Source organism: Phalangium opilio, unplaced genomic scaffold (genome assembly GCF_054372755.1).
Source record: "Phalangium opilio isolate 3A_F unplaced genomic scaffold, DU_Popi_V2 ptg000061l_1, whole genome shotgun sequence".
NCBI lineage: Eukaryota > Metazoa > Arthropoda > Arachnida > Opiliones > Phalangiidae > Phalangium > Phalangium opilio.
The window spans coordinates 1,508,482-1,531,909 of NW_028324178.1; the positions used below are offsets into that span (position 1 = coordinate 1,508,482).

At 35.3% G+C, this 23,428-nt stretch overlaps 3 protein-coding genes across 3 annotated transcripts; 1 reads left to right on the forward strand and 2 right to left on the reverse strand.

Moving 5' to 3' along the window:
• Window positions 1–2,570: 2,570 nt before the first annotated feature.
• On the reverse strand, window positions 2,571–4,469 carry LOC149663545 (uncharacterized). The gene is made up of 2 exons (XM_089842104.1): window positions 2,841–4,469; window positions 2,571–2,755 (listed from the first exon to the last, which is right to left on the reverse strand). Exons 1-2 carry the CDS (start codon window positions 4,411–4,413, stop codon window positions 2,703–2,705), a joined length of 1,626 nt encoding a protein of 541 aa, XP_089698230.1. The 5' UTR covers window positions 4,414–4,469; the 3' UTR covers window positions 2,571–2,702.
• Window positions 4,470–8,159: 3,690 nt separating this feature from the next.
• Window positions 8,160–8,846, reverse strand: LOC149663546 (uncharacterized). Its single transcript, XM_089842105.1, has 2 exons — window positions 8,615–8,846; window positions 8,160–8,497 (listed from the first exon to the last, which is right to left on the reverse strand). Exons 1-2 carry the CDS (start codon window positions 8,798–8,800, stop codon window positions 8,345–8,347), a joined length of 339 nt encoding a protein of 112 aa, XP_089698231.1. The 5' UTR covers window positions 8,801–8,846; the 3' UTR covers window positions 8,160–8,344.
• A 4,375-nt stretch (window positions 8,847–13,221) lies between these two features.
• On the forward strand, window positions 13,222–13,908 carry LOC149663547 (uncharacterized). Its single transcript, XM_089842107.1, has 2 exons — window positions 13,222–13,453; window positions 13,571–13,908. Exons 1-2 carry the CDS (start codon window positions 13,268–13,270, stop codon window positions 13,721–13,723), a joined length of 339 nt encoding a protein of 112 aa, XP_089698233.1. The 5' UTR covers window positions 13,222–13,267; the 3' UTR covers window positions 13,724–13,908.
• Window positions 13,909–23,428: the final 9,520 nt, after the last annotated feature.

Genomic DNA, 23,428 nt, shown 5'->3' on the forward strand with positions numbered 1-23,428 from the left:
TGACGTATACGTGAACACCGTAAGTCTGTACATAAGTCAATTGACAGAATGACAATGTAGTAATAAAGTGAAGCGAGAACGATATTATTAATAAAGTCATATTAAAAAATAACAATAATAATACAAAACAAAACAAAAAAATTAAGAGAGAAACTAGTATCAGTTTATTAGGAATGCCCTGCACATTAATGCAATATTTTAAAAATCATTAAAGGATGAAGGTTTACAGAAATTTAAGCCTTATAATTTACAACGAAAATTGTCTAATAGTTTATAACGAAATTGGGATTTATTAGATAAAATGACGACATCATTGGGCAAGGAATTCCAGTCATCGATGACAGCACACGCAGTGTGTTTGTCGGAAAGTAGTGAGCACCCTAGGTTTGACTAATTTTTGTGAGTGACCACGGGTTCTTCTATTGTTATGGCGGGTGAAAATAAAGAAAAGTCTAAATCTAGGTTGTTATGAATAATATCAAAAACTAAGCGTTGGTTGTTAATTTTGTGTCGTCTAGTGAGTAGTGATAGGGTCAATATTGAGTAAGGAGACGTCGGGGAGGGAGTCTTGATTAGGCGTTTGCCTGCAGCAGATCAGTTGAGAAGTGGGGGGACCAAATGAGCGAGCAATAATCAATTATAGGAAGGACCAACATTCAGAGAAGAAGAGGGCGGTAAGTAGCTCGCACGCCGAAAAAAATAAAACCTTTACCTCAATTTCTTCGTCATCAGCGAGCTAATACCACCACGCACGGGAATTTTAAGACATAAACGGGGTTAAAATTGAATTGCCTTACCGTAGGCTACAGTGATATATCCATGAAGCGTAAGCTTCTATACTAAATCCATGCATGTACATGGCAGTGATACATATATTTAGTACCGACTTTAGCTAGAATGAGAATATCCTTCAACCATCTTGGCGGTTACATATTGAAATAATCATTCATAACCTCGAAAATCTTTCATAATAAATATGAAAATACAGTCTGATTGCTTAAATTTGCTTTCTATTTTTTTAAAAAAAGCCACATCTATTGTTAAAAAAATCCTCCCATAACCCCCCCCCCGGCAAACGAACCCCAGCTCCAGATTAGCAGGCGCGGACCTAAAAATAATAGGAAAATGATTGGTCATTCATTTTGTAATCAGGGCCGTCGAGAGAGAGAGGGGCAATTCTGTCAGTTTTCCCGGGGCTGTCTTGATGGGGCCCCGCGATTTCGTCATTTTCCACGGGGCCCGCAAACTCTCTCGACGGCTCTGAACATAATATTAAAGAAGTACTAACAAATATTTGTCAAAAAAAGTCTTTATTATTAAATTCAAGGATAGGCAAAATTAATTAATAAATTTTTAAGTTAAATTGTGATTAAGCGTAAACTTAGATAATATGAAAACCAGAACCTTCAGAATGCACATGGAATGCGCAGCGAATATCAATAGAATAAATTCGTTAATTGTTTGTTATCAATGCTATTTTTACCCGAACCTATGCAAAGGACGACCTAAATTTATTGCTTTTATTCCTTTAAGAACTAAAAGAAAATGATATGGACTCATTATTTTTGTTAGAGTAAGTTAATTTGAATGTTCCAAACAATAAAACTCGCCAAAGAAATGACGCAACATTGGAACGTAAAGTGACCTCAAAGGCGGTCAGGAGCAGAATGATGAAAAGTTACAAGAAATTTGGCTCTTATGTAGATATTTTTTACAAGGTACCCTCGCATTTAAATTTTCCCCCCCACCCCAACCCATAGTAAAAATAGACTTGCAGGTCACATTCATGTATTGTGACATAACAAACATCATTATTTATAAAACACCACTATTTACCTGTTTACGATTAGTCCCTTAGGCTTAGATTGGAAAACCATAGCGATCAAAGGAAAGAAGTCTCATGACATTGCATTTAAAAATTTAAAATACATTCTTCGACTTTTTCAGTCCATACAGATCAAAAAAATTCGTTTTAAAGGTTTCCTAAAGTTGCTTTCCGTGAATGCGTACCACGTTGCATATCCTCCCTGCGGACAAAAGTTTACTTTCTCCTAGCAAAACGACTGAGCTTTGGCAATAGTATCAGTTTCGAGGCAAATAAAACGACGTTTCCCTCAGCAACAGTCTCTAGGACAAATTTGTAAGTTCTTCATAAGAAAAACTCTCTTGTTCAAACTTGTTAGCTAAATGGTATAGCCATTGACGACCTTGGAAGCTATCTAAATTCATATGCCAGTCACATATGTTCTTATTTTTCAAAAAATGAAATGCATATGCGACTGTAAACAAACCACAGTCATAATAGTTTGACGAAGGTTGACGTGGGATTCCATGGTTGATATAATCAATTTTAAAATTATCTTCAGATACTTTTGTGTTGAAGTGTGAATTCGCTAATGCTATTAGCTTTGGCGTGGGATTTTTTAACACATTCGATGATGTTTCCATAGAATAAAAAATCGTTATTTGACCATTACTTCGTATGACACCTAGAAGCCAATGGTCCGAAGAGCCAACATTACGTGGAATAGCCAGGATCAAATGGCGGTCACTTCCACCTAAAAATGCACAGTTACTTTTTTGAAAAAAGCCTTTTACTTGCCGTTGGATTTGCCCTTCGTCTTCAATAAACATATACTGGTAAATGGTAATGGGTACTACCAAAAACACGGCGTTCATTTCTAAGTGCTTGACAAGAGTAATCAGTGCTTTGTCCAAAATGCAAAATTCAATAAGCTCTCTGGGTCTAAGGCTTCTATAACGAAGGTCACTTTGAATTTCTCTCTCACAAGATTCATCACATTTGAAATTATCAAAATCTAACTCTTCTTCTAAGGTACCTCCTGAACGTGAAAGGTCTTGTTTTTTGGTCTCATTCATTTTACTTGCTATACGTCTACTTTTGACTGTATTATCTTGATTTTTTTCTCTGTTCCTTAACTCCCTAGTTTGAATTTCTGAAGGGCTTATTAAAAATAATAGCCATTTTCGATGCAGAGTCAAATTAAGGGCTCCGCCTTCTTCTGGGACTATACAACATATGCAATAATACACATACAATACGCAATACAATCCAAAATCTGACGACTTTTTGGTTTTGGGGAAACCGCAATAACATTTTTCAATCCATTTTCTACGCTTGAAATTAAAAGCAGCATTTGAAAGGAAACTAAGAATTTTAAACTCCTCCTTGAAGTCACGAACCGTGAATTTATCCTGTGAAGGATCCAAAATTGTTATAGATCTTGATTTGCAGCCTGCTACACCAAGCATTATGTGATTTTCCAATTTCATAGAGGGAATTAAAAAAAACAGGAAACCGTTTTTGGGCTTTATATTCTCTCGAACCGTGAGAGATACGATACGCATTAATGTAGGGTCACTTTCTACAAGAGTATAATCATGAGTTTTTGAAAGACTGTATAATTCAGTTGAGTTCGCCTCATAAATTACTGATTCAATGGCTTTCTCTAATAGAGGTATAGAAATGGGTATTTCTGGACTTAGAGATTCAAAGGTTTTTTCCTTGATCTTTTTTTCATACCCTTCGTCATCACGAGGGAATGTACTGGGCCCCCAATGAGGTTCCACCTCTTCATCAACTTCTTCGTCATTCCTCAAATCAGTATCGGCCTCGTTTTCGTATTTATTGCTGTCTTTATCACCTTCTCTAGCATTTCTCGAATCAGAATTGGCCTCGTTTTCGGATATGTCACAGTTTGAAACAATCCTTTTTCTTGCTGGTTCTCTCGTTTTATTTATGGCTGGTGAGATTTCATTAACTGCATCTGCCTCATCTGATATCATTCGAGACACTTCATTAAGATCTTCATCATCTTCAACAAAAGCCTTGTTATTGGTATCTAGTTCATTTTCGGATGAATCAAAGTCTAATGAAAGTCTTTTTTGCGCGGACTTCAAACCTATTTCAATATCTTTATCACCATCTATACTTTCGCTTGTCACTACCTTCTTGGTGGGGTGAATGTCAAATTTAGAAGTTTCCAACGTTCCTGTAGTGACTTTAGCATCATATGATAAACTAACTTTATCTTCATCAGACGTAAGTAGAGTCTCATTTTTGCTTTTGGCATTTATGGAATCAGGGGCATCTAAAATCGTATAATCTACTAGGTTTGAAAAGTTTCCTTTGAGGCCTCTCTTTCCTGTTGATGATACCTTGTAGCTATCAAAGAGTGAAAACGCCGGTTTTTTGGCACTTGGAGTACTTCTCTCACATAACATTTTTACAGCTAAAAGGTGAGAACACTGTCCTTTGGCATATCTACAAGAGCATTCTCTTTTAGAGTCTCTCGCGTTTACAACATAGACACGGCTTTTGTGAAAAGGGTTTCTGACTTTATAAACTTGTAAGTGAGGGCAGAGCTCAATTAGTCCATTTTCAATAATCATTTCGGCTAATGTTGTAAATGATAGTCTGTATTCATATTTGGAATGCAAGAGACGATTATTCGGTTCTTGAACAGAATATAATCCAGACTTGACTGCTTGGACTATATCAATAATTGGAACTAAATCAACTTCTAAATGCAGGTCTAGAACTTCAGCCTCTAAATTTTCTTTTAAATAATAATTTCCATGATTTTTATAGGCTCGATTAAATTCAAACAAATAATGTTGCTGGAAAAGGGTGAAAATTAATACAGCTTCGTCAAAATCAACTTCGGTATTGTTAGTTTTGTCTTTCAACTGCTTATGAAAGGATTCACTGAGATTATTAGTTGGAGTTTTTTCGTGAAATGCAGAAAAACGCAGGTATTTTGCCGCAATAGCATGATTTATGAGATCTTCCTTCAAATGTTTATCAAAATACTCTAGAAATTTCCCTGACCATTTTCTATGAAATTCATCATATAGTTCATCAAATAAATCTCGAGTTTCGCACTTGAGTAACTCCTGTAAGTGGAAATTACAAGCTGGTATATCATCATCCACATCCTTAAAACGGCGAAACCAATAGATAATGTTATCCTTAATATGATTGTGGCAATACAATAAATTTTGACCAGCTGTAGGGCAACTTCTTTTTATAGCCTCAACGATTCCCCTCTCACGATCTGTTACTATTGGAGCATTTCCTCCAAGGTCATCGAAGTTGAGTTCTAAAACTAATTCTGCCCAAAATTTGTTGTGAACAGACCCAAATTTGTTTTGATGTAGTAAATACAACACTGGAAAAAGGGGGTCATTTTCTATTTCTGTGTTTCTCATGACGACGGTAGTGATGTAAAAATTCCCAAGGTTAAATGTAGTATCACAAGTGATGCATTGCTCAATAGTTTCATCATTAAAACACTGCCTTAAAAGACGCCGTGCCAATTTTATCGCTTCAGGGTCACCAAAAACTATGGAGAGATCAATTTCTAAATCAATTTCTCTAATAATATTTTCATATTTTCCTTCTTTCAACATTATTACACCATGAACAGAATCCATGCTTATTTTTTGTTTCTTTTTTATCAAATACTTTGCATTTTCAGCTTGTTTGGTATTTCTTGGCATTGCTCGCGGCTCTACTTCAAGAATATTGGGTTGATTTTCATCTAATTCACATTCTTTTAACTGCTTATTAACATCTGTTACTATTTCATGATACACATCCTTAGGAGCAGTAGCCTTCGTTGTTAAAGTTTTCACACAAGTTAACGTTGAACGATTTGTTGGAAACCAATGGCGTTTTGTGTTTTTCTTTGTATTTCCATGGGGTCTATCAACCCACAATTTTTCATTCCCTTTGTAATGTACCAAAACAGGATATGGACCCTTATCCACATCAAGGGTATAGACGTGCTTTTGGAATTTATTACAGCCTTTAGCAGAATTATTAGTCCTTACATAGAAAGTCCGTTTAATAATAGATGGTTGCTTTTTGTTTGATGCAGTTGCCTTTAACTGCCAACGCATCCCATCATTGAAAAGGTCTTTCACTTTCATTACATCACTTGTCGATAAAATAAAAATATCACCTCCTTTTATCCCCTTCTTTGGACAGAATTTTAGAACATTTTGATCAAAAGTGCTATCTTCCACAGAATTTAAAACCTTAATCACGTGTTTCATGTTCAGAGTTTGGTGAACATTACTTTTAAAAGCCAAAGACTTCTTGCATTCAGCTTCAACAAATTCGTTACATTTCATTTCATTGCAAGGTATGTCACATTTGTCAGTGCCTTTTGGAGGCTCTTTGTTGGCCCGATACTTATGAAATTGCAAATGATGGACACGCTTATCCCTATCACAATCATCAGTACAATCACTACTGCCAACATTATCTGATGGGACATAATTGTCTTCGCTATCTTCAACAGACAAATCCTCGATAGTACTCATTGTTAAACGTTTGCCAAAATTTTATCAACTATCACTATTCATATTTTTAGAGTTTTGTATTAATACAAGAGGATTACAATCATCTCTCTCAAATTGTCGTTGAAACAGTGGTGTCTTATTTTTACATTATAAGCCAACAAAGTGGCTTCTAGCTCTCTAAAAATGTCACCGAAATAGTCGCATCCTATTCTGAGCCAAGTGGCTTTTCTCAAACTATCACTGAAATAGTGGACTCTTTTAATGTTATGAGCCAAGTGGCTTTGAGCTCTTAGAAATTGTCATTGAAACAGTGGCCTCTTAGAGTAATATTATAAGCCAAGTGCCTTTGAACTCTGTGAAATTATCACTGAAATAAGTGGCCTCTTAGATTAATGTTATGAGCCAAGTGGCTTTGAGCTCTTAGAAATTGTCACTAAAACAGTGGCCTCTTAGAGTAATGTTATGAGCCAAGTGGCTTTGAGCTCTTAGAAATTGTCACTAAAACAGTGGCCTCTTAGAGTAATATTTAAAGTCAAGTGGCTTTGAACTCTGTGAAATTGTCACTGAAATAAGTGGCCTCTTTGATTAATGTTATGAGCCAAGTGGCTTTGAGCTCTGTGAAATTGTCACTAAAAGTAGCATCCTATTAAAATCCAAGTGCCTTTTAACTACATGAAATGTAGAAATGTCACTAAAAGAGTGGCACTCTATTATAAGCCAAGTGGCTTTCAGCTCTATATTTAAGTCACTACTGTGGCTATTATTATATGGCAAGTGCATGGGTTCAGGCCAAATGGCCTGATTTTTTCTTATATTAGTAATACTAACAAAACTAACTTAACTACATTACTACACACAAAAGGGCAAAGGCTTAAAGTTGCCAATCTGCCATAAGTACTATTAGATTTAGATTTATGCTTTTAGCAATTAATATATTTCAGAACCTCATATTAATTTCACAAAATGATGCAAATCGAAAAGTAATATAGATAAAATGTGATATTACCATTAACTTTAAAAGTTACAATGCACTATAAAGCGGTACAGTACTATACGAACCAAACACGTTCTTTCTATGATACCATGGATAAAGAATGCGCGTGAGGAAAATCTTTTCACTCTACAGGATAGGCAACTCCCTATCTCGGACGACAACTTATTCTGTATATACTTTGTTACAACATTGGTTGTCAGCACGCGTAAAGCTAAGTCTCTATGTAACGTAGGTTTGTACGTGCTGTCAAGAGACGAAAAACTTCAGGATCTTCAGGATTTAAAATTTCCACGAGTTTTTTAGCTCGAGTGCACGGACCTCTAGGCCTTAAGTGTAGTAGGATGTAGGAAATTTCACATGTATTTGAAAACAGCCTTTTTGTTAACAGAATTCTCGTTGCACGTTCCGTGTCTCGCGCCACGTCGCGCGCCTAATAGGCGATTTTAAAAATGACGTTTCACAGGTGCGCGCGCAGAAATTAGGGAGGGAAAAATGCCTTCCATCTCTGCTTTTTCCCCCGGCTACATATTTTGTATAGGGGACTTTTTGAAAAGGCCTATTTTATCAAATCTTGTGATAAATTTCATTCAACACGGAACGTGCCACGAGAATTTTGTTAACAGAAAGGCAGGGCGTTACGCGATTGGTCGGCAGTCCTTGTTTAAAATTATCCTTAAAATCTGAACCTAATTTGAATTTTAAAATCATTCGGAAGTATTTCCTGAATGCTTCACTATGAAGGCTGGTCTTATAATTTGTAGAAAAATCGATAAAAAATCACTTCATTTTCCACTTCACCCTCCCTTTAAGATTGGTAAATGAAATATTTAAACGATCCTTTGAGAAAAAATTTATTTTGACACTAAACATATTTAAAAAAAACACTAAAAAAAAGGTAAATGGATTTAATAATTTTTAAATAGTTTTAAAAGAAAAGGTTTTAAGGGTTTAATATATATTTTTTTTTAATTTAATTTTTTTATTTTTATTATTATTATTTTTTTTTATTTATTTATAAGATTATGTGTAGTAATATCCACGTCCTCCTCTTCGACCCCGGCCGTACGGCCTAGGCCAGCTCTCTCCCCGCCAGTATGGGCCTTTGTTTCCATAGCGCCGCCCACGCCCCCGGGTTCGGCTGGGTCCAGCGGAGCCTGCGTCCTCCGCATGTTCCTAATGGATAAAGTAAAAAGGTTATATAAAAATTAGTAATGATTTTGTGCCCATTTCATTCTACCTTTTAAATGAAGTCAACGACAGAGTAAATTCAAAAATTACAGTGGAACTTACATATTTGTCGGGCCCTTCGATTTTCTCTAGCGCTTCTAAGCCTTTCGAAGCTTTATCCTGCTCATCCAGCAATTGCTGGCCAAAGAGATTATTTGTGCGTAATATTGTTTTATTTTTCATCAGTTCTTTGGTTCTTGGGAACCCGTCAAATATATTGTCTCTTCGCCGTTCCTCCAAACCTTCCATTTGAGCCAAAACCTTTTCTTGACAATCCTCTATCGAGGCCTTTATTCTCTCCTGAAAATAAAAAAAATTTTAATAATAATTAATGACATTTTAAGAAAATGACTTATAAACGTATAGCGCCTTAGACGTTTCGAAATTGCAATTTTAATTTAAAGGGATAGTTGCAGCTTATTGCTAGGACCGTTTATTTAGATTTTAGTTACAGTTAACATTACCAAATCATTCTGCTTCTTGGCATCGTTTAGTTCCGTGAGAACATTACACAGAACATGTTCTGTTTGGAAGTATATCGCTTCCTTCTGTTTAATTCCGGAAGAGTACCGCTTGGATTGCTTTATGAAGTCATCGACTTCCGGGACGAACGTGTTTTCCTCAAAATGGGTCTATTGAAATAAAATTGCGAGTTTTACTATCCGAATATCGTATACCCAGATGAAATAAAGAAATTTTGAAGAATAGCTTTTCATGAAGATTAAAGCTATTCTTCACTATATTAGAAAGAGTACTGGAGTTAAGGGTCCGTCGAGTTTTAGAGTTATCTTTAATCGATCTGATAGACTACTCACAAGTTGATTCATTATAAATTTGGAAATTTACTAGATTGAAGAAAAGACACCACAACTAAACTATATCAAAAACGAAGTGAGCTCTAGCCTGCTCTTGAGAAAAGGATCATTCTGAGAGAGGGAATCAGTATAGCCCGAGGGATTGACTATAACCCAAGGGATTGAGCATAGCACGAGGGGTCGGTCATTCGAAGAAAAAGAAGTTAATCTTGAAATCAATGCAATTTTTATAAATTTCTCTATATTTTGTAATTTATTCGTGGATTTCCATAAACTTTTATATATTTTTGATTTTCTTGTTGTATTTCTTTATTTATGCGGTAATTACGAAATAAATTTGGATTTCGATAAAAATCCTTTTTTATTTTTTAACAGTAACATCTTTTCCCCAATAGATACGTAATTCAATATGCAATTTCGCATTTAACAAGTTACTTTCGATCTTCAACAAATTATAATTTTTTTATGGGATTATTAAACATAAGATGGTTTTTGTATTTTGCCAAAAATACGATGTAATTTTTTACTTCTCACAGGATGTTTAGAAATGACCGACCCCTTGGTATAAAACCCTTCATCCCTGCATGATGAGAAATGGGGGAAGGAAGTTTAAATTATACAGGGTGTTCCGAAAAGGATGGTAAGTACAGTGAGTTCTTCCGCCATTTCGAGTCGAAAATGTTCTATGACATTTTGCACAAAGGAACACCTTTTACAAGTTATGAACGCAGTGTTTTATTGATGAGCCGTTAAATTTAAGTAAGAAACGGCAAGACAACGCAAATTCAATTGTATAGGTTTTGAATTACGCTTGATTTATATAAAATCAATCCTAAAACCCGCGCGCTCTTAAAACAAAGTGAACATTTTTTAAACACGGACTGTTCAAAATCTATACAGTTTCGTTCAATAAGCATTATTTTTGGATTTCCTACATAAATGTAATGTAACTTCAAAAAGGTGTAACTTGTGAGAAAATTTCATGGAACAGTTTCAGCTTAATATCGACCAAAGAACCCAATGCACTTCGCTAATAGATAATTGAGTCCAGTCTGTAGTAGCGCTTAAAATAAGCGACCCTCTCCCAGTAAATGCTTACGGCTATTTCTGTTTTATATCATGTACCAGCGGACGGCTACATAGTGTTAACCTACTCTCATGCCTATAAGCGCAGCATTCAATGGGTACACAATGATTCCTATTAGCCATATGCATTCTTGGTAATAAATTTATAGGGATCGAAGGAGAGATATGGTTTGAAATATCCTCTAGCTCTGTCTAGTAATAAACTTAGGGTTGGTGACTTTAGGATCGCTTGGAAACCCCTTTGTGCTAAAAGTAGAAAAAAAAAACAATTAGCATGGCACCGAAAGACCTGGGAACGTATCTTAGAATTGAATTCTTGTCGCAACATAAAAGAGCGCTTATCAGCCCTAGACAATATACAGTGTGTAAAAATCAGAGACCCCAGATTTTGGAAAAACAAGGTGAACCCCATATTGAAATTAGTCTTATTTATTTTTCAACACTCTTGGACATTCAAGTAAAAAAATTTTCGAGCATTTATTCCAAAAATCCAGACTACTTCTGGGCAGTCTGATCATTAAAACACAAAAGAACGTAAACGGACCAGGACAGTGCGAAATAATGATGATCATCTACGATGTGGGTCTTAGTTTGACCTGCCCTGTTGTTGTTGGCATTGGCGTAATGTAAGAAGTAGTCTGGATTTTTGGAATAAATGCTCGAAAAAATGCCAAAATTAATCGTGATTCTTTTTCAAATTTTTACTTGAATGTCCAAGAGTGTTGAAAAATAAATAAGACTAATTTCAATATGGTGTTCACCTTGTTTTTCCCAAAATATGGGGTCTCTGATTTTTACGCACTGTATATTGTCTAGGGCTGATAAGCGCTCTTTTATGTTGCGGCAAGAATTCAATTCTAAGATACGTTCCCAGGTCTTTCGGTGCCATGCTAATTGTTTTTTTTTTCTACTTTTAGCACAAAGGGGTTTCCAAGCGATCCTAAAGTCACCAACCCTAAGTTTATTACTAGACAGAGCTAGAGGATATTTCAAACCATATCTCTCCTTCGATCCCTATAAATTTATTACCAAGAATGCATATGGCTAATAGGAATCATTGTGTACCCATTGAATGCTGCGCTTATAGGCATGAGAGTAGGTTAACACTATGTAGCCGTCCGCTGGTACATGATATAAAACAGAAATAGCCGTAAGCATTTACTGGGAGAGGGTCGCTTATTTTAAGCGCTACTACAGACTGGACTCAATTATCTATTAGCGAAGTGCATTGGGTTCTTTGGTCGATATTAAGCTGAAACTGTTCCATGAAATTTTCTCACAAGTTACACCTTTTTGAAGTTACATTACATTTATGTAGGAAATCCAAAAATAATGCTTATTGAACGAAACTGTATAGATTTTGAACAGTCCGTGTTTAAAAAATGTTCACTTTGTTTTAAGAGCGCGCGGGTTTTAGGATTGATTTTATATAAATCAAGCGTAATTCAAAACCTATACAATTGAATTTGCGTTGTCTTGCCGTTTCTTACTTAAATTTAACGGCTCATCAATAAAACACTGCGTTCATAACTTGTAAAAGGTGTTCCTTTGTGCAAAATGTCATAGAACATTTTCGACTCGAAATGGCGGAAGAACTCACTGTACTTACCATCCTTTTCGGAACACCCTGTATAATTTAAACTTCCTTCCCCCATTTCTCATCATGCAGGGATGAAGGGTTTTATACCAAGGGGTCGGTCATTTCTAAACATCCTGTGAGAAGTAAAAAATTACATCGTATTTTTGGCAAAATACAAAAACCATCTTATGTTTAATAATCCCATAAAAAAATTATAATTTGTTGAAGATCGAAAGTAACTTGTTAAATGCGAAATTGCATATTGAATTACGTATCTATTGGGGAAAAGATGTTACTGTTAAAAAATAAAAAAGGATTTTTATCGAAATCCAAATTTATTTCGTAATTACCGCATAAATAAAGAAATACAACAAGAAAATCAAAAATATATAAAAGTTTATGGAAATCCACGAATAAATTACAAAATATAGAGAAATTTATAAAAATTGCATTGATTTCAAGATTAACTTCTTTTTCTTCGAATGACCGACCCCTCGTGCTATGCTCAATCCCTTGGGTTATAGTCAATCCCTCGGGCTATACTGATTCCCTCTCTCAGAATGATCCTTTTCTCAAGAGCAGGCTAGAGCTCACTTCGTTTTTGATATAGTTTAGTTGTGGTGTCTTTTCTTCAATCTAGTAAATTTCCAAATTTATAATGAATCAACTTGTGAGTAGTCTATCAGATCGATTAAAGATAACTCTAAAACTCGACGGACCCTTAACTCCAGTACTCTTTCTAATATAGTGAAGAATAGCTTTAATCTTCATGAAAAGCTATTCTTCAAAATTTCTTTATTTCATCTGGGTATACGATATTCGGATAGTAAAACTCGCAATTTTATTTCAATAGACCCATTTTGAGGAAAACACGTTCGTCCCGGAAGTCGATGACTTCATAAAGCAATCCAAGCGGTACTCTTCCGGAATTAAACAGAAGGAAGCGATATACTTCCAAACAGAACATGTTCTGTGTAATGTTCTCACGGAACTAAACGATGCCAAGAAGCAGAATGATTTGGTAATGTTAACTGTAACTAAAATCTAAATAAACGGTCCTAGCAATAAGCTGCAACTATCCCTTTAAATTAAAATTGCAATTTCGAAACGTCTAAGGCGCTATACGTTTATAAGTCATTTTCTTAAAATGTCATTAATTATTATTAAAATTTTTTTTATTTTCAGGAGAGAATAAAGGCCTCGATAGAGGATTGTCAAGAAAAGGTTTTGGCTCAAATGGAAGGTTTGGAGGAACGGCGAAGAGACAATATATTTGACGGGTTCCCAAGAACCAAAGAACTGATGAAAAATAAAACAATATTACGCACAAATAATCTCTTTGGCCAGCAATTGCTGGATGAGCAGGATAAAGCTTCGAAAGGCTTAGAAGCGCTAGAGAAAATCGAAGGGCCCGACAAATATGTAAGTTCCACTGTAATTTTTGAATTTACTCTGTCGTTGACTTCATTTAAAAGGTAGAATGAAATGGGCACAAAATCATTACTAATTTTTATATAACCTTTTTACTTTATCCATTAGGAACATGCGGAGGACGCAGGCTCCGCTGGACCCAGCCGAACCCGGGGGCGTGGGCGGCGCTATGGAAACAAAGGCCCATACTGGCGGGGAGAGAGCTGGCCTAGGCCGTACGGCCGGGGTCGAAGAGGAGGACGTGGATATTACTACACATAATCTTATAAATAAATAAAAAAAAATAATAATAATAAAAATAAAAAAATTAAATTAAAAAAAAATATATATTAAACCCTTAAAACCTTTTCTTTTAAAACTATTTAAAAATTATTAAATCCATTTACCTTTTTTTTAGTGTTTTTTTTAAATATGTTTAGTGTCAAAATAAATTTTTTCTCAAAGGATCGTTTAAATATTTCATTTACCAATCTTAAATGACGCGACTAATGAAGTCTTCGGTCCAAATTAGTGAAAATCCCGAAAAATTAATAACTAATATAGTAAAGTAAAGCTTTGGAGCCATACTTCGATATGGATTTAAATTATTTACACTTAAGGAAAGGCTGTCGAAGGTTGTACTGTAGTTAAAATAATTATATAAAAGTTTAGTCATAGGCTTATATGAAAGACTAGCAGTAAAAAGCCCCGGTGTTGCAAGTTGGGAAATTTTTTAGCACGCTATTTCAAAAGATGGCGGGAAGGTAAGCCTCAGAGTCCATAAAGCTCGTTGGTATGACATAGCTAAGAAAACTCGCTAATATTTTTAATCCTGAAAATCTTTATTTTTTTGGTTCTTTTGTCAGCACGCACAAAGGTACGTTACATAGAGACATAGCTTTGCGCGTGCTGACAACCGATGCTGTAACAGAGTATATACAGAATAAGCTGTCCTCGGAAATAGGGAGTTGCCTATCCTGTACCGTGAAAACTACTATAAACAAAATTAATTCTTTATCCATGGACGTAATGTATAATTTTTTTTTTTTTGGTGAAATTGGTTGAAAAGCAGGAACGTTTTTTTCACATTTTTCGGTCGCCATTTTAAATTATGGCGGGAAATCGAATACGAAAAGCCATAAAACTTATTTGACGTCCAGTTGGAAAGTGCTTTTTTCGTTCAAGTGAAAACCTTGGTCGAAATTTACGTTAATTATACTTAATTAAGTTGAAATCAACGTTGGATTGTGGTTCGGCAGAGTAGATTTAGCTTATAAATTGAGATTCAATAAATAATTTCCATAAATGTCCAAGTTTAACTGAATGTTCAATTCTTGCCGAACAATCCCCACTTTACCCCCAAACTTTCGAATTTCGCGCTTCTTCAAAGGCTCGGCATATTTTTTCATTATAATATTCTGCCGAACCATCCCTATTTTACCCAAACTTTTGAATTTCCTGAATATTAATGTATTATAGAGATAATATAATTTAATTTCAGTGTTAAATGGGTAAAAAGGGGATTGAGCAGCTTAAAGCTTAGTTTTAATCTTAAATATGTAGTTTAATTAAAAGTTATTTTAATTTTTGTCTCAAAAATGTACATTTTTGGTCGAATTTTACGTTAATTAAACTTAATTAAGTGAAATTAACGTTGGATTGTGGTTCGGCAGAGTAGATTTAGCTTATAAATTGAGATTCAATAAATAATTCACATTAATATCAATGTTTAATTGAAAATTCAATCCTTGCCGAAAAAACCCTATTTTACCCCAAACTTTTGGAATTTCCTGAATATCGATGAATTATAAAGACAATGTAAATTAATTTCAGTGTTAAATGGGAAAAAAGGGGATTTACCAGCTTATAGCTTAGTTTTAATCTTAATTATGTAGTTTCATTAAAAGTTATTTTAATTTTTGTCCCAAAAATGTACGTTTTTGGTCGAATTTTACGTTAATTAAACTTAATTAAGTGAAATTAACGTTGGATTGTGGTTCGGCAGAGTAGATTTAGCTTATAAATTGAGATTCAATAAATAATTCACATTAATATCAATGTTTAATTGAAAATTCAATCCTTGCCGAAAAAACCCTATTTTACCCCAAACTTTTGAATTTCGCGCTTCTTCAAAGACTCGGCATATTTTTTCATTTCACGCCCATAATATTTTGCCGAACAAACCCTATTTTACCCCAAACTTTGGAATTTCCTGAATATTAATTTATTATAAAGATAATATAAATTAATTTCAGTGTTAAATGGGAAAAAAGGGGATTTACCAGCTTATAGCTTAGTTTTAATCTTAATTATGTAGTTTAATTAATAGTTATTTTAATTTTTGTCGCAAAAATGTACGTTTTTGGTCGAATTTTACGTTAATTAAACTTAATTAAGTGAAATTAACGTTGGATTGTGGTTCGGCAGAGTAGATTTAGCTTATAAATTGACATTCAATAAACAGTTCACATTAATGTCAATGTTTAGTTGAGTTTTTGATCTTTGCCGAAACATTTATTATTTTAATAGTCGTTGGGGCGAGAGAGGGTAGATTAGTTAAGCTTATTTAGTTTCTGAAATGGATTTGAATTTTTGCTTGATTTAATTGCGACTTTTAGTGTGGGGGCCGTATTTTATATTTTACCCCACTCTTTTGTGCCGAAAAGTGCCGAAACGGTCACTAATTTACCCCGAAAAGCCGAAGGCGAAGCCAGAAGTCATTTAGGATGTTTTAGCAGACGACGCATGGGAGATTGCTACTATTTTAGAATTCGGGGTAATTCGGCAAAAGTTCGGCAAAAATAATTTCGGGGTAAAATAGTGTTCCCCTATTGTGGATTCGGCAATTTTCGGCAGATTCCAAGTTGGCGGTAATTTAGGGATTGCGGACGGCGGGAACCCCCAGCTTCAGAGCCTCCAACGTCTAGTTTGGCTTAAGCTCTCATTTCTTTAACTGAAGGTTCACAGTTTAGAATAATGTTAAAAATAGTGATGCTTGTTGATCCTTAGGATAGCGAAGCGAAGGTATGTTTTAGAAAAAGAACTGCTACTTGAAGAACTTATCTTTAATTTATTTTAAAATATTTCAAAATTTCAGAAGCTCCGCAGCCGTTGCTATGTCTTTTATAATGGTATTCAGGATAGTGTTGCTATGTTTGTGCGAGTAATAAAACGTAAAGCGTACCTACAGAATAGAGATGGGCCGATACCTATACTTGACTAAACTGCTATATTTGAATTGGTTTAAACTAGTATTGGCCCATCTGTACCGATATTTGGCTAAACCAATATATTGGTATTGGTTTAAATTAAACTAACAGATTAAGGTTCAAGCTACACTTATCTTTCACCCAGACTTCATTTTCCAATTTAATATTTAAAATTATTTAAATTATCAATAGAAAGCATTTTTTCCCAAAAAGAAAAGGCGGAAAATTTAAAAGTTTGTGGCAATAAATGTTCCGCTAGGATCAAACGCACAGAAGAATTTCTTGTTCAACTTATGTAATAAACTAAACTAACTCTAGTAAGAGAGCTTAATAACTATAATTAACGTGAAATTAATCCAAAATAATATTTTTTTGGGTGAACCTTGACAAGAACGACGGAAAAATCGTCATGGAATTTAAACATTCGCTAAAACATTTCCAAATCTCATACCAGGATACAATTAAATTTAATATTTTATTGCAACTCGTATTATAAAGTAAATCAACACTAGATGAACAGTTAAATTAAACTTTATGAAGTATAGTTAGGGTAAAATTAACTTTGGAAAAGGTGTAATATTATATCGGAACTAAATAAAGGTAAATATAAATATTTTTGGAAAAAGGTTATATTATTGTTTGGGAAGTAAATAAAGATAAAAATCATCATTCGCTCTTCTGATTCTGGAAGCCTCTAGTGTTTCAGATTATTTTGATATTGTATTTATTACAAACTTTTTATTTCCTCTATGACCTGGGCTTGTGACAATGCAGTAGGGGTTTTTGTATTCTTTCCTAGGATGAGCCAATAAAGGCTGGGAGATTTTGTCTCGAGAGAGAGAGGGGGGATTTTGACCGGGCCAGGCTCCTTGTCTTGGGGGTACTTAGTACAAATATACCCTGGCTTATACCCCTGTGAAAACCTGCCGCACAGGAACTCCGTTTGCTTCGTAAAAAACCTGCATTGGGGACCGTCCATAAACTACGTCACGCAAAAAATGGCATTTTCTAACGCCCCCGTCCCCCCAGATCACGCTTTGTCACGTTTTCTAAGACCCCTCCCCTGAAAACCACGTCACATTTCTTTAACCCCCCCCAACCGACTATGATTTGTCTTAATTTACCAATTTAATTTGATAAATTTAAAAAGAGATTCTTTCTTCTTTTCCACACAGAACTTTTTTTCTCGACTTGAAAGTCAAAGTTCATTTCCGTTTTAAGCTTTTACAAATATCGTTTGCCTCTGATTGAGCTTCAGAACTTTATTGTTTGGATGTGCTTTTTTATAACCTTCCAAAATATTTCCATAAAGCTTAGTTAAAGGGGCACACTTAACAGTCCTTATGCGTACGTGTAGCTAGTTCTGCTATGAACAGGTCTTTTTATTTTGAATGCGCTTTTTAAATTGGCTACACGTACGAGTAAGTATGTGAAATGCTTACAGTTTCTACTATTTAAGCGATGATGGAATAAAAATTTTGTTAAATTATTGTAGAGGTCGATCTCACGGTGGATTTTGAAACGTTGTGTTTTTTCTTTTATAACAAAAGGGTCAATCGACCTCTTACTGACTTCGTAATAAAATTAATTTTAAATGTGACGTCACGCATCGAAGGACCCCTCCCTCCCCCCTCGTCACGGACCGTCACAAACTTACAAACCCCTTCCCCCCTATAAGAGTGTGACGTAGTTTATGGACGGTCCCTATCACATATTTTACAAAAACAAAGAATTAAGCATAGATAAATCATGATTAAGAAACTGAAAAAGGTTGGGCAAAAGTATTATTATACCAGTTGCAATTGCTAAAAAACAAAGATTTAGTGGAGAGATAGTTTTAAACTATAATTAATTGTCATGGAGGTCCAAGAAGAAAAACAAAACTTCCTCAAAGTGATCCTCTTCTTTTTCAATGATATTCTGTAGCTTCTTAGTTTTGAAGCTATGTTTTAACATTTGTCAACTTTTCTTGAAGATCCTATCATTTCTTATTTTGAGGATAGACTTCATATTTTAATCGATTAATCTTTTAAATGCCTCGCCCAACAAGTAAGGATAACATTTAAAAATGGCCAATGGCTCGAAAATGATATTTTCAGCTGGGCATCACTCCAAGGGTTTTCGTGACATCTGCCCCTCTGCACGTTTACAAAACTTAGAAAATTCAAGAGGTCTAGGATTTATAACCTATTACTCCCTAAAAGGCAAGTTAATTAAAGTTTCAGGACACTTGGGCCATTAGATCCAAAGATATTGCGCATTAAGTACTTAATTTACAATTATGACATTGTAAATTAGTTTTTATTAAAATAATTATCCACTCTAAAAGCTTAAATCCTTTTTAATATATTAGAATACATTGTAACACACCTCTAGTTAAAATTTCACGACATTTGGGCCAGTAGATCCGAAGATCAATTCAGTCTTAGCACTGAACCCATCATTTTGATTTTGAAAATAATTTTTTTTTTAAAAAACTATCCGCTCTAGAAGCTTGAATCTTTTTTAAAATAATAAAACTCGTTGAACCACACGTCTCAGAAAAATTTCAGGTCATTTCGACCAATAGAAGAGAGGATATGGCCAAACAACTGACCTCCTCCCATAGAACTTAATGTTAATTTTTCGGCGAGTTCAATTTTTTTTAAAAAGTCGCGCTTATACATGTAAACTGAATTCTTTGAACGGGCTTCTATAGCGCGAGCAGCTTGCGTCGTGACGCGCGTGATCGAGTGGGCTATAACCCCAGACCCCTTCCGTGACCTACCAAGTAAACCTCTTTTCCTTCCCTGCTTAAACACATCCTTGCCGCGGACCTATAGAACCAATTTTTTTATTGAAACTAAGTAATCTATATCTATATAAATCAAAGTCCTGACTGACTGACAGACTGACTGATAATCAACGCCCAGCCCAAACCGCTTGCCCTAGAAGGCTGAAAATTTGCAGGAACGTCACTCATAAGTAGTAGGCGCGTACTAAGAAAGATTTTTCCAATCCGCCGCCATCTTGAAAAATGGCGCCCAGAAATGTAAAACATATTACGCAATTAAGTACGCGCGTTTCAACCGATTTCACAAATATTTAGTACACTGGTTTGCTTTAGCCTTAAGACGGGCTGAATGGTCTTTCGGGTTCGATTTTCCGCCATCTTTTAAAATGGCGCCCAGAAATGTAAGAAAATATTCTCTATGCAATAAAGTCCGCGCGTTTCAACCGATTTCACAAATATTTGGTACAATGGTTTCCTTTAACCTACAGACTGGCTGAATGGTATTTTGGGTTCGATTTGTTGCCATCTTTTTAAATGGCGGCCAAAAACTTAAAAACCCTTCTTTATGGAATAATGTCCGCGTGAAAAGTAATAAAAAATATCCCGACGGGCTGACGGACTGTGCCGAGTGCCTTCGCTCCTTGGGTGCTACAAAAATATTAGTCATCAGTAAAATCTACACATTCTTTATATCATTTTAGATGGAAGTTCTTATTACACGCGAGCGACACCGCGGGTAACGGCTAGTAGCAAAATAAAATTCCGCACCCTCATGGAGCCTCCGTTCCCCACTAATAGAATATACTTATTTACAGCTCTGCTAACGTCCTTTGGTTTTTAAGCTACTGTTGAACCCCCGTAGATGCATTCTGTTGCGCAACTTTGTGAAACTTGACTCGAATCTCGAGACGGCAGTTCATTTCATTCCTTTGTTTCTTTGTTCGCTTTGTTCTAACGACGCTCGTTAAGCTGGTTTTCATTTGGTGGAAATTTTTAAAATTTAACGAAAATGCCGTCAAGATATCGAAAGAGGAGGCGCTCTAATCCTAGAGAAAGGAGGCGATTTAATTCTAGAGAGATGAGGCGAGAACATTCTAGAGATAGGAGACGTGATAATTCCAGAGATAGGAGACGTGATAATTCCAGAGAAAGGAGTACTCGGAGAGCCGGGAGAGGTGATGATGATGGAAATACATACAATAGTGAGGAATACAATAGTGAGTTCATTGAAAATTTCGTTGGGCCTTTGCATTGAGATCGTGTGACTGTTGGGGTTGGGCTTGGGCCGCATGCACGTGGGTCGCCAAACCTACAAAAGTGATTATCCGTAGGATTAAGCTTATTTATTTTAATTAAAGTTATCTTTCGAATGCCCTACTTCGCATTAATTGATACCGACTTATTCTAAAATATTTTTTATGTAAATCCAGATCTCTGGGGTATACTGCCACGTATTTTCTCTAACGATAGATAGTTTTCACACGTGGAGGACTCATACCATTTACAGCAGGAAGCCGGGCTATCTGTAGGAAAAAAGCAGACGGGTTGTTGTCCGCCAGATAGCCCGGCCTCCCGATGTAAATGGTATGAATCCTCCACGTGCGAAAACTACCTATAGTATTTGTTTGCTTCAGTGTCAGTAATATCCGTTGTGGTTTGCTTTAAACTGGGGTTTAGACCCATAAAAATACCGTATCGCTAGCGACAAAGAATGAGTGGCCAACTTTTACGCTAAAATGAAAATAAAAGGGCGCTAATAGTGTAAATATGACAATGAACAAGATAATAATCGATTATTTGTTTCGCTAATAAGCAAGAGGGTTTCAGATTCGATCCCCTTACGCCATTTGTTAAATTAGTGATTCTCTTTGGTCTTACCTGGTTAATCCTTTTTATACAATTCTATTTGAGTTTTACATCCCTGCAGTGCTATGATGCATTTGGTTACGTATGGCAGAGGGGCAACACATCACTAATACATCTACTTAATAAATGAGCCACAGTATTAGTACGTATATCCCTTAGTAGAAAAATTGGAGACTTAGGGCATATGTTAGTTTTAACTGACACTACAACAATATTGGTTAAAACGAAGTTTCACAGAACCACATGACATTTTGGAGTTGAATTTATGATGCAGAGAAGGTGCTTTGTTATTTTAAAGTTCGTCATGTAATCTGTTTGTGGAAGAAGAGTGACGTTTAGACTAAATAAGTTTGAACTTTAACGCCTAAGTTCGTCTCAAAATGTTTAGTTACGTAATTCTGCTTAGTGATGTATCGGTTTAAAAGGGCTCAAGTTTGTTATATTTTAAATGTATCACTTAAAATAAGCCTGTGACCACTTAATAAGAGAGTAAGGCCTACTGTCGGCTTTTGTGTCACTATTTTCAAAAATAGTCATACATTGATTTAAAAATATGGGCCTAAAAAGTTACAAGGAGTAATGATTATGGAAATAAATAGTAGGAACTAGGCCTGTGCGAGTCCAGTTTTTTGGGGTTCGAGTCGAGTCTCGAGTCCTTAAAAAAGTCCTTATAGAATCTCGAGTCGAGTCTTTTAATTGGTATCGAGTCCTCGAGTCCTTAAGTCAGCTTAAGAACTAGGTTTCAAGTCCAGTGTCGAGTCCTGATAAATTATATCAAGTCCCACTCGAGTCCAATTAAATTAATTCTATTAATACTAACTTTAATTTAATTTATTTAGTTTAATTTTCCATAATTTTACAAGAATTAAAATAAATTAATATCTAATAAGGATAAATTTTACCAGGAATATTCCTGATTTTGCTCGCAAAGCATAAATCTCACGACGAAAATGACGAGCAGTAACAATAATTTTAACTTTTGGTTCTAGTTTGCTTAACTCCTTTATCTGAAGTCAAATTTTTTTCCAATCACCTGTCTATTCTAAACTTTAAATCGATTAAACTCCACTAGATGCGGCGCTCTACTTAAAATTCCGGGTCAGAGTAAATATTTCTGGACTTGATTAGGCGTCAAGTCTCGGTTCGAGTCCTCCTCGGGCCCAATAGTGAAGATTTTTAAGGACTCGAAATAATTTTCAAGTCCTAAAATTTTGATTTTCGAGTCTCGAGTCGAGTACTCGACTCGGGACTCGATCGAGTACTCGCCTTCATTCGAGTACTCGCACAGGCCTGGTAGGAACTGTGAACATGTTCATTTAAAGCTATTCCAATTTTGTTTTTGAAACTTTTAATTACTACATAGTTTACACGCAAGGAGGATTCATACCATTTGCACAAGGAGACCAGGCAACTTAAGTGTGTAAAATCGTCTGCCTTGTGTTAATGTCAGGAATCCTACATGCCTGTAAACTATGTATATACTTTCAAGGAGTAACGTTGGATATATTTTTGAAAAGATGGTTTGCTCGCATGGAGTATTCATATGATTTGCACAGTGAAGCCTGGCTAACTAGAGGACAAAAGCCGGTCTGCTATTGTCCTCCAGGGAGCCCGACCTTCAAGTTTAAAATGTTTTAAATCCTCCATGTCTGTAAACGACCTATACTAATAATTTAATTTCTATGAATTTTTGTAGGAAATGTTTCCAAAAAAAATGAACAAAATTAAATGGAAAGCGCAAGTAAGAATTATTGTCTCTTTTTCTTCATATAGCAGCATGTATAAAATTTAATATAACGAAGCGTAATTTGCCTTTGCAAGCTTCTTAGTTTGATGGGCATGGGACCATGAAACATTGAAATTATTTACTCTCATTGAAAAATGTCAGATTTTGTGTAGATATTGGAGATGTCAGAGTCGTGGGTTTTAAACACATGGTTAGTAAGAAATCTACTGTTATCATTGAATCTAATTTTTAGTATTTAGAGATGAAGGGCTGATACCGTGTGACTTTTTCACTAAAAAGTAAAACCCCACGACCCCGATCCCAACCTTGATTTTTATGTTTTTTTTCCGTGAAAGTCACTTATACGGAAAGTACTTACTATTTATCGCTATTGATTTTTCATTTTTTTGGTA

What these genes read in the sequence shown, in the direction of transcription:
- LOC149663545 (XM_089842104.1), bottom strand. Translation starts at nt 4,413, where the DNA reads ATGATTATTGAAAATGGACTAATTGAGCTCTGCCCTCACTTACAAGTT. An exon ending in AGACCTTTCACGTTCAGGAG is followed by an intron (nt 2,756 to 2,840) that starts GTACCTTAGAAG and finishes CCTTCGTTATAG; the next exon opens with AAGCCTTAGACCCAGAGAGC.
- LOC149663546 (XM_089842105.1), bottom strand. Translation starts at nt 8,800, where the DNA reads ATGGAAGGTTTGGAGGAACGGCGAAGAGACAATATATTTGACGGGTTC. An exon ending in TCGAAGGGCCCGACAAATAT is followed by an intron (nt 8,498 to 8,614) that starts GTAAGTTCCACT and finishes TTTATCCATTAG; the next exon opens with GAACATGCGGAGGACGCAGG.
- LOC149663547 (XM_089842107.1), top strand. Translation starts at nt 13,268, where the DNA reads ATGGAAGGTTTGGAGGAACGGCGAAGAGACAATATATTTGACGGGTTC. An exon ending in TCGAAGGGCCCGACAAATAT is followed by an intron (nt 13,454 to 13,570) that starts GTAAGTTCCACT and finishes TTTATCCATTAG; the next exon opens with GAACATGCGGAGGACGCAGG.